The following is an 11573-nucleotide window of genomic DNA, read 5'->3' as shown; positions in this document are numbered from 1 at the left end:
ACTATTTGGATCTGGCATTAATATTGCCAGTGGTGATCAGTTTTTATAAGATCCGGTTACCATTTTAAAACTCAGATTGTCAAGTTATGTTCACACATTTCAATTTATGTTTCATTGAACTGACTCACATTCTTAAATTGAAATGCCAATAACTCATGAAATTAAGTTGAAATTACATAACTCATTATGTTAATTGGAAGTAAAAGCGTTATGTCAACTAATGGAGGGCATGACTTTTAACAGTGTAGCAACTGATTAACAAAAAATGTTATTGTTCAAAGAACCTTAGATTTCTAGTTTGATGCACTTGGTTACCAAAAAACTCGATCATCTCTTAGCATCTAATTAACAACAAATGTTATTGTTCAAAGAACCTTAGATTTCTAGTGTGTTGCACTTGGTTACTAGAAAACTCGATCATCTCATAGCAACAGATTAAAAACAAACATTGTTATTGTTCAAATAACCTTAGATTTCTAGTTTGTTGCACTTGGTTACCTGAAAACTCAATCATCTCTTAGCAACTGATTAACAACAAATATTATTGTTCAAAGAACCTTAGATTTCTAGTTTGTTGCACTTGGTTACCAGAAAACTCGATCATCTCTTAGCAACCGATCAAAAACAAATATTGTTGTTGTTCACAAAAACTAAGATTTCTAGTTTGTCGCCCTTGGTTACCTGAAAACTCAATCATCTCTTAGCAACCAATTAACAACAATCATTGTTATTGTTCAAAGAACCTAAATCTTACATCATATTTAGTCCCTTATCAGATAAAGAGCGTATTTCCGGCACTATTTGGATCTCGCATTAATATTGCCAGTGGTGATCAGTTTTTATAAGATCCGGTGATCAGTTTTTATAAGATACGGTTACCATTTTAAAACTCAGATTGTCAAGTTATGTTCACACATTTAAATTTATGTTTCATTGAACTGACTCACATTCTTGAGTTGAAATGCCAATAACTCATGTTAATTGGAAGTAAAAGCATTATGTCAACTAATGGAGGGCATGACTTTTAACAATGTATGCTATGCAGTCAAATTGGCAATACAAAGCCAACAACTGTTACTAGAGTTTTTCTTTCCTGTCAGAATATGTTTTTATGGTGTTTCTTAATAAAATAAGCTCTTTAAAGTTTTCCAGCAGTCTTCCACTTACAATGACTTTAGTTATGTCTGTTGATTCTTAGTGAAGGTAAGATGCATAGCCTGTAATATAATATTTAAATCGAAAGAGGTTTAAGGATCAAGCGAAGTTATTTGTAAGATTTGCTCTTTCAATTTTTTTGTCATTTAAAAAAATATATAAAATCCAAATTTGCCTGACTGCTAACCGGTTGTTTCACTTCCTCATAAAACTAAGAATTATAAAATCTGCAAGAGCTCAGCCACGGGGTAAGAGATGGTCAAGTTGCAAGATTGCAGAATCCATCAATAAAATGAACTCTACTTTTATTATGACTTACTAGTATCTCCAGTATGATCGAACATTTGTAGGAATAATTTGACTTACACTTGATAATGCAGTCTGAAAAAGCTAAAGATTCCACTCTAGCGCCTCTAATGCAGCTCCGATCTCTTATTCATCCTCATGATGTTTTGGCAGCATCTGAGGCAACCTCACAGCTACGACACTAGCAGTTTAAAAATCCAGATGAGTGGTGAATGTCGGGGGGAATTGGCCGTGCAGATGGACTCTCGATGGAACTAAAGCATGACCACCATGCACAGTTGTCCTGGTAATGACAGAAAAAAGAAAATATGTGAGGGTTGCTAAGGTTTTCTGTGCCAAAGGGAGAACCGTGCACTACTTGGCTATTACCTTTAAAGAATTTACCCTCAGCTCACTGTGAGCCAATTTCATGGCTGATATCCCCGGTGTGAGGGAGTACGACAGGTCAATTCTCCCCCAGCAGGAAAGATTTGGACTTGTGGCTTCAGAGGACTCCGACAATAGGTTCACTTCCAGCTCATGGTATTCCTCTTTAAAAAGGTCAGCATCAAAATTGTGCATAATTTAAACTAAACACATGTACATAAACGTAAAGGTTCATTGTTCGGCCCCTGATGGGTGTGTATATTTTACAAAAGTGTTAAAACATTCTAAAAAAACAGGCTTTTCATGTCTATTTCTATGCAGACAAAATTTTTAAATTGGAATAAAATCACAAGTTCTGTGAAGCATTTCATGGGTTGTATTCCTATCTGGAAACGCTAAAAACGCAGCAGTGACAGATTCTAAGTCACTTTTGATTTATGGTGATGTGATTTTTAGAAATATGATTGGATGTTTAATTGGATGGAAGACATTTTCTATTTCCTGTCAAAAAGGAGTCAGTTCAGGAGAAAACTGTCCTACATGAGAAAGCAGCAGTAAAACCAGCAGGTGAATTAAACCAATCATTTCATGATGATGACAAATGGCTTTCAATATCGAGATGATTGACCCTTTTTGTGTACAAAATTGAGATGGATTCTATTTTAAATGATGATTTGAGCTGCAGTGTTTGTCCGAATCGACAGATGTGTCTGCTGTCAATGGCAAAATGGAAAATGACTCATCGGTTCTACTTTACAAGATGCACCAACACATGAATCACTTTACAATTTATTCATTGAACTGATGAAAATGTTTTAACTTCCACATTATAATTGGTGAGTAGTGACATTTATATTATTACTCAAAAGCAAATATTATGATAAGGTTAGCTATTAAATATAACTAACTGTAACTTTGTTAAATTAAGAGTTTAGTAAATCTGTCCACTGAATCCAAAAACAAAATTTAAAATAAAATTAGTTGGACTTTAAACTGTTAAATATATTGAACTCAGCACTGAGTGACAAAGCGAACAAATACCTGAAAGAAGATGTAGTAGACAAGATTTAAGCATAATGTATTAGAAGACTTTAAAGGGACTGAAGTAATATTAATATATGCAGCCAGCATAACAATGGCTCTTGTTCCATTGAGATTTGTAGCAAAAAATAAAACATTAAAATGTGCAGATGATTTGGAAAAAGACAAGAAGAAAAGTGACAGATGAAAATAATGGTTATGCTATTGCTATCTTTTTCAATTTGTGAGTTTTAGCTTTTGTACAAGCTTAATGATCTGTTGCATATATTCTTATCATGGTGGCAAATGTGTAAAATTACAGCCATTACAGCTAATACTTATTACAAAACAGTGATGGCTTTTTTCCCCCCATATTTGATTAACTTTTTTATACTTTAGTCACTTGCTAATGCATTAATCTATTTTCTCTAATGGGTGTATACATCATAATGTTGCTCTTTTTCTTTTTTTTTTTATGATGAAATATCCAGCTTGAGTGAAAATAATTCATAGGTTTAATGAACCCCCAAACCCGGAAACTTTATTCTAGTTGAAGTCCACAGGAGTACAACCTACTGAATTAAAATAACACATTTCATTTTAAGGGATTTTCTTGATCTGGTTATACTACCTTAGTGCATAAAAATGTTTTCTTCATAAAATTGGTGTTTTTCAAAATTCTTACTTTTTCTGCTCCTGATACTTTGATCTAGTTAAACCTAAATGACGACTGACACCGAGGGGGCTTCATAGAAACATTGTAAACCGACAAACAAAACTCATAGTTTATGTTTATATTCAATTAAAGGGCATATGCTCTACATTTTACAGCTTTGTTTTTCAGCTGTTCACACATTTGCCTAACAATGGTTAAGTGAAGTTTTTGGATTGGAGGAAGGTGTAACTCCAGTTTGAACRTTAAGCTCCAGAATTCTTTATTTTTCGGACTCCTGTTGGGATTTTRCAGTCACTCTCCACACAATCTGTTCATATTTTAACTGTTCTGCATGCATCTACCAGATGCATGTGACTTTTCGTTTCCTGGTCTCGGGTGGCTGTTAATGTTCAGTTTTGTTTGTTAAATAACATGTCACAGTATTTGAATGGCTAAGATGCGTCTTCTGCTCCTTCTCTATTGTTACTTCACTATCGACTTATGAAGTGTAAACATTGACTGATCAGTCCTCCACTGTCACGTTTGTCCAAAAAACAACTTCTTTTGTTTTTGACCCAGYTTGTATTTTTTTCTTGTCAAAGGGTGATGAAGTCCTGACAGTCATCAAAATGAAGGCTCAGTGGCCGGCCTGGCAGCCTCTGAACGTGTAAGTAAAATTAAGTGTGGGAAGTAAATTGCTTTTCACTCTATTACCAGTTTTATTTTTTTTTAAGTTTTATTAAAATCTCTACCTGTCTGACCAGCAGTATTTTGGATATGTTGTCTAGAATCTTACTAGACTAGGATCTTACAGAGTTAGAATTTTTTATTTATTCATTTATTTTTTGTTTTTGTAAAAAGATAAGCTTACTACACGTTTTGTGTGAGGCATTTTCTGAACATATTTGTCTGAATATGAAATATTTGTTTTCTCATTGTGAGTATTAGAGATTATCGCTTATTATTTATAATGTATCTCTGATTGGAAATATCTAACAACTTGATAAAACAAGATATATATGCAGATTTTAGTCGAGCCCAAAAATATATTTGACATTTGACCTATTTTTAGGTGATTACTTTGAATTGATTTGAGGTCAAATCAAGTGTGTTATTTATACTGAAGCTATGGTAAACCACAGAAGATGTTAGCATGCTGCTAAGTGAATTGGTCTCATTATTAAAAACTGTATAATAAGCTAACTTTTAAAAGTAAAATTGAGGCTTTATGGTTTGTTTTCCCCCCATCCAAAATATCTACAACATCCACTTTTTAAAACTGCAGTTGTTTTCAAAGTTGCCTCCAAAGTCTGCTGATTAGTAAAAACTCAGTAGAGCCTTGAAACTGCCAGCTACGCTGGTTTTCAGGGTGCACGTTAATTTTCTCCCAGGTTCATAGGAGCCATTTAATTTTTTATTCATGAGAAAAACAAAAACCTTTCTTGACTCAGTTTGTGGGGAGAAGTTTGAGAATGCGAGCACAGCGCTGTTTCCTCAACTGCAGGGGGGCTCTGTCAGGGCCATGAGATCAGTCTCCAATCGGAAGAAAACAGCCTAATTAGAAAAACCTGGGCTAACAAGTGACCTATGTGATATGGGCCATATGCTTTCAATAATAACTTTCCACAGGGACCRTATGCAGCATACAGAAGTGGTTGTAGTGTGAGCAAGGTTAGTTGGGCACAAGGAAAGGTGTGAATATTTTGTGTCTGTAATTAAATGGAACATTCTTTTCCCGAACAAACGTCTGAGGTAAGGGTCAAATTGACACTTTGTTTACCTGAATGAAAAACAAGTTWAAAAATTGAGTCGTAAGCACTCCATTACCATCTTGTCTGTCCTGCATTTAAAATTGGTGTTTCATATTCATGTCTGCAATCTCTAAAACGGGACATACTTATGCATATAATAGTGTAAATAACACATATAAATGTATGTTTTTTTTTATTATTAGGGCTGCATATTAAAAACAGGAGATTTGTGATAATGTTGGTGAATATGACAATATGTATTGCAATAAATTATGTAACCAAACAGTGTTACATTTTTATTGCCTGGGAATCTGTCCAGCAACTGAAAAAAACTTCAACATTTAATTCTTTCTTAGCAACATGTCTTAATTGAAAAGGTTGCAATGAAACAACTCTTAACTTTTAATGTTTAGCAGAGAATCTTAATAATTAAAATAAAATATTTTTGTCAAAAATATATAACTGTCATGTAGACACCCGTCCGTCCGTCCGCCCGCCCGCCCGCCATCCATCCATCCATCCATCCATCCATCCATCCATCCATCCATCCATCCATCCATCCATCCATCCATCCATCCATCCATCCATCCATCCTCCTTTTTTCTTGACAGCAGAAAAATTAAGATTTCTTAATTTGACTCCTTTAAAAAAAAAGTGTGGAATACATTTAGTCTTTTTAGTGCTGCAGAGATTTAACAGACAGCTACAGTATATACCTGACCAAATAGTCGATAAGATCAGTCAAYGTCCAAACCATTTGAGTTTAAAATAAATTACTTTTAGCACTGTGACCTGCGCACATTCTTGTGCAGCAGATGCAGTGCAGAAATGGCTCAGTTGGGAACCACGCAGTTGATTCAGCAAATGTTCTGGCCAGTTTGTTACTTTTCTTTATCAGTTTCTGTGAAAATCAGAAATTTGTCAAAGTGGAGTGATAAACTCAATCTTGAGAAAGCACTGCCTCTGACAGSCACTTTCATTTTTGCCCCATATCTTCTCTCTCATSATGACATTATTTTCCTCCTTTAGTTTCATCACTGCAGCTTTTTTCATTTATCTACCCTCTGTGTGCGCCACGGCTTCCTCCGTTTTTAACGATTAAACTAGTTTCCTGACAGCCTGAGTGCCTTCCCGACACTCATGCTGACTCCCTGTTCTCTCCCACTCTGCTATGTCAGGCATCATCCTAATAACCCAAAGACTGCTTTGGTGTTCCCTGGTTTATATGTGATTAGCCGCTAAAAAGGAGGAAGTAAGCTGTCAACAATGCGAAGTAAAGATCTTCTTTGAAGAACAGAGCGCAGCYTTAATGAGCAACATTCAGCGTTTTGGGGTTGATAGCAGTGGATCCTATCTGTGCAGAGTAGTACATCAAACACTGCTCCACTTTTTGAAAAAAAAAAACATAAAAAATGAAAAGTTTTCCAGTGAGAGCTATAGCTGGAAATTATCATAAAAAAGACAGATCTTTTTAAAGACATTATCCATGGCAAAAATACTTCTAAAATAAAGAATTGCCAATACTAGTGACATTGTCTGATACTGTATGATGTCCTCAGAATTAGTCTTTCACTGTGCTTTATTAATGATAAACAGAAAAGATAGCTTTGACATCCTTCCAAGGGTTGTGTGTATTTTCACACAGGAACAGGAATATCACAGTTTCTCATTTCTGTATCAGCRCTCTCYGCAAAAGACTAAGCAAGCTTTTGAAGTTACTACATCTTAAAATTGAGAAGCATTTTATTTGGGATCACTTGTCTAATTATCTCACTTATTTGTAACAGACTTGTTTGTTCCAGGGCTTAGTTTTTGTCTACCTTTCTATCACTTATCTTCAAGATTGACATAGAGCTTCAGGGTCCAGTAGAGTGGAGTCAAGAAGTGTGTTTCTAGGTGGTAATGCGTATTTCACATCCTCYGAGACAATCAGTAACGGACTATGCAAGGGCAGGACTAAGCTGGTCATGTGGATTTAAATGGGCACGATGAAAGCCAAGGAGTGACTGTCTAATTGTCTATGTTTCAACAAGAAGCTTCCCATTTCTAATTAATCTTGTATTGGCTGGGAAATGTCTTGTAATTAGTTTAGCTGTCAATCATTGAGCAAGACAGATGGCCAAATGTGTGTGTGTGTGTGTGTGTGTGCGTGTGTGTGTGTATTTTGTTCTTGTGCTGGAACAGAACAAAATGGGGTTCATGTGGTCTGGTACGGGGAGAGCAAAATATGGCATCTAAATATATAATGTTCCACATTTCAGGAGAGCATTGTTTAGTTTCTTATTTACTGTAATGATCTCAACTTTAATTATTACTGATGTTTCAAAAATGCATTCARCCTATAAGTTTAACATAAAACAACAATCATTGAGCTAATTTAATTGATTTAGTCCTCTAATGTACCTCTGTTGGTCATTTAGCATTTTTTACATTTGAGTCAGGCTGTGCTTCTAAAAATTTCTATTATTTAAGGTGGGATTTTCCTTAATTGYGTTTTTCATTTATCCTTCATGCGAAAAAAGACGATTTCTAAATTATTTAGGCCGTGAGTACGTCTTATCTGTTTACTTGATTTGTGCGTTTGTGAACCTCTAAAACCCCTTTAATTATTACTGATGTTTCAAAAATGCAAAGCRGTCTTTGTCAGGGAATCTTTATTGTGACAAACATAGGAAATGTGTGTCTTTCAAAATRCATTAGGTTTAACTAAATGCATCACTTGGGTTGTTTGGGGCAACCRTCTCTCATTAGTTGGTCCAGTGCAGCATAGCCTCAGGACGCATGAGGGACACCACATTTGTTATGCCAATGCCTTTGGAGTTATTTCAGCTCTCTGTTGGGATGCAGCTAACAGCTGCTGCTTCTTTTTTTTCCCCACTCAAATCTAAAAAACTGCACTGATTCACTTAGTGCTGTCTTAATCAGGCGTGCTGCCCCCTCGGCCGAATTCTCCGTGGACCGAAGCCGCCACCTTATGTCTTTCCTAACCATGATGGGACCCAGTCCAGACTGGAACGTGGGACTGTCTGCTGAGGACCTGTGTACCAAAGAGTGTGGTTGGGCCCAGAGGGTGGTCCAGGACCTGATCCCATGGGATGCCGGCACTGATAGCGGTGTGTCATATGAGGTCAGTGCGAACACTTGTTTATGTGAATGTTAATTGCAAGAATGATGCATCGGGGCCTTACTGTGAACACACAAATAAGTTTTTTTTTGTTGTTGTAATTTCTAAAGTTGCAGCAAATCAAAAATATAAGACATAAGATGTTTGAAGCAATTACAGATCATTTTTCCCAGTCTGCTGTGCAAAAGGCTGCACTTGTTCAGCGATAGGCTGTGCACTCCATGAAAATATGAGGATTAATTCACTGTCAGGTAAAAATAAGCAATCGATCTTGGAGATTATATTCACTTTAACAAATAACTCACTATGACCTTGGATTATTATAAATAAAAATAAAAGGGAACCATTTTTTGTTTGTTTTTCAATATTTGCTCGTGATCAATCTTGTGGCTCACCCGAAGTTAAAAGCCTTCACTTTGCCTTTCCTTTCAGTCTTTCTCAAACTGTTTCTTCACATTTATTCTACCCCTCTTATAACYTCCCTCCTGCCTCTCATCACAGAGTAAGCCTGACTTTGACCTTGTCATTATATCGACCGCTACTTCTTCATCAGTCTGTCCGACCGCATTCACAGTCAGTTGTTTTGCAAAGGTCTGTTCACTTCTGGTATAAAAAAAAATAAAAAATTAAATAAATTATAGTTTATTCCGCCATCCAGTCTACCCATAACAGCCGTAAGCACTGCTCCTCCTCCTCCTCCCTCACAGAAATCACTCTGAGGTGCTTTCAGCCGTRCTCTCCAGTCAGCACTAACAGATTAGTCTGTAGGTTTTGTGAGCCACATGTGTACGCCTCTAGCTAATCCCGTGGGGCTCGTAGGCAGACACATGTAACTCAAGCTACCCCATACACACTCACGCTACCTTCGAGCAGCAGTTTTGGGTCTAAAAACCCCTTTATGTCCTGATTGTTAAATTCAAATGTTTTATGCCTTTGTGAAACATGCATAATAAAAGGCAAGTGTTCTGAAAACCTGCAGTTAAATATTACAGCTTGACCCGCTGATATTGCTTTTTACTGCCAGTACTCAGGCCCCCAGAGGGAGTAATTTGTCCATAAAAGTGATGCAGTAACTTCAACAAGAAACATCTGTATTGTTGCTTTATTCTGTCATCTTCAATCCAGGTGTTGCTAAAACACASACACATTTTACGTCCAACTTCAGATTCCATGTTACAGTCATTTACCTCTTAAAACTGGATATGTACCTAACTTCCCCTGTCACCATGTATACCCCCAGTCCACTTTCACTGCTGGACTGCATTTCTTTGGCCCGCTAAACTATTTTAGCAGGCCAAAATCAWACATTCCAGCTATGAGGAACTTTTCAGGCTGAGATCCAGCTTTTATGGACATTCAGATTTTAGGGCTGTACGTTCACTGCTAGGAAAAAYCAGTTACGTAACATGCAGCCAACAAAACTGGGTGCAGACGCTTGTTAATGTGCCTTAAACCTTCAAAATATGGTTTTGATTTGTGATTGGGAATCCTGACCCAGTTTTGTTTGGCTTTCTGTAATGTTGATACAGCTTCATTTTCCAATAGAACAAACCCGCATACATATCCAAATGGTTTTGGAAAAAAAAARKWAAAMMWKSYWAWWWTWARSYTYYYMRWTKRMCYTYCCCYKKTTTKSCCSWAWYMAAAMMAAARKWWKKTTYCYWWKRWKRAAARGRAAMCMAMYKGKWARGRWKSMAMYKKYYTWARGSMARKTTWAWWAAMMAAAAWWAAWWWKTGTGGTTTCAGATAAAAATGATCCAAATTAAATAAAAGTGTGTGAAGCAATATTTGTTTTCAGAATTCTAATAAATTAAGCCCACATYCATGTCAAATTTMTTTACCACTTTTGCTTGAATAATTGAAACCCTTCCTTTCTTTCACATGTTTCTTGTAAGGGAGATGCAGCTGCAGTTTGTCAAAGTATTGCGGCACCATTTATGTAGTTTTAATTTAGGATACTCTGACATTCTCAGTGACAATTATAGTATTATCAAGGCTTTCAGATTGCAGGAGTTATGCTAAGTACTATAAGGTGACATTAACCTCCATCCCAAATATTTTTATATWTTTTTTCATATTRAATAAAATGCCAACTGTTAGCTGGAACCCCTTTATCRGGGTGGCCACAAAACATAGCTGTATCGTTCCAGAGAAGTCCTTTATCCACAAATSCGTGGTGAAGCAGAGCATTGGGAAGTTGTGGCTATTAAAAAGTGTGGGGACTTTGGCTATCTGGGGCAAAGTCATTAAAGGCACAGGCCTGTGACAGAGTAATGAGATCTATCCTTTGTGTCATTACTTTTACTATATCTTTTAATCAGTGGCCACTCACTATCGTTTCCCCCATCGTTCTCCTTCTCACTGAACCAAACAAAGCTGCTCTCTCTTTTTTTTCCCCCTCTGAGTAGCCTCGGTTGGGGGGTGAGGAATGGGCTGGTCTTATGCCTCCAGACTGCCTCTGGCATTGCTTCTATCAAYCCCATGCTGGCAGACCTTTACTGTTGACTAATAAGAGAATCTCCCCTGTAAAGTATGCTGCTCTTCTGCTGCTGCTCTTTGACTTTGAAACTTTTACTTTGGGTGACTTTTGTTGGTGTCACTTTGAAACTCTGTACTTGTTATACTTGTGCAAATGTTTTTTTGTTTTTTGTTTTTTTTTTTTAATTCTCAAAACCCCGACAGTGGGTTATTTTAGAAATCCTTTGTTGCCCATGTAATTTATTAATTTTTTTTTCCCTTTTTGTTTCAGGCTCCCAACAATCCAACTGCACCCCCGGAAAAAATCCGCCCTCTTACCAGTCTGGATCACCCTCAAAGCCCGTTTTATGATCCTGAGGGAGGTGCCATCACTCCTGTGGCAAGGGTCATAGTGGAGCGTATCGCCAGAAAGGTCKTTTTGCTTTCCCTATATGTACATATACTTCCTGAAAATCTCRTGGTTTGGACCATGAGATTTCAACAACAGCCCAATTTTCCATCATGAGTTTCTTTATTCTAAACACAGCTTACTTCAGCTGAATGAACTACTCCACTACTCTWCTGCAGATTTTCTTCATCATTATGTTTGGCTACAGAGATTTGGACACAGTTTTGCCACGAGTCATGTATTTAGTTTACTCAGGCTTAAAAAATGTGATGATTGGCCTATTCCACTGTTGCTCATTTTGTAGGTCTTACTATAGAAGTATTGTCAAGA

General features: G+C 36.7%; 1 protein-coding gene across 2 annotated transcripts in view; it reads left to right on the top strand.

The window, feature by feature from the left end:
- spon1a (spondin 1a) overlaps positions 1–11573 on the top strand; it is a 62815-nt gene that overhangs the window by 45100 nt on the left and 6142 nt on the right. The window contains exons 7-9 of one of the 2 annotated variants that reach the window (XM_008405889.2): positions 4105–4169; positions 8164–8380; positions 11127–11267. In XM_008405889.2, coding sequence (XP_008404111.1) covers positions 4105–4169; positions 8164–8380; positions 11127–11267 — 423 coding nt within the window. The remainder of the gene's footprint in view (positions 1–4104; positions 4170–8163; positions 8381–11126; positions 11268–11573) is intronic. The other variant, XM_008405890.2, reaches the window with a different exon arrangement.

The sequence above is a fragment of the Poecilia reticulata genome, linkage group LG3, assembly GCF_000633615.1.
Source record: "Poecilia reticulata strain Guanapo linkage group LG3, Guppy_female_1.0+MT, whole genome shotgun sequence".
Taxonomy (NCBI): Eukaryota; Metazoa; Chordata; class Actinopteri; order Cyprinodontiformes; family Poeciliidae; genus Poecilia; species Poecilia reticulata.
This window is presented reverse-complemented; position numbering and strand designations above follow the sequence as displayed.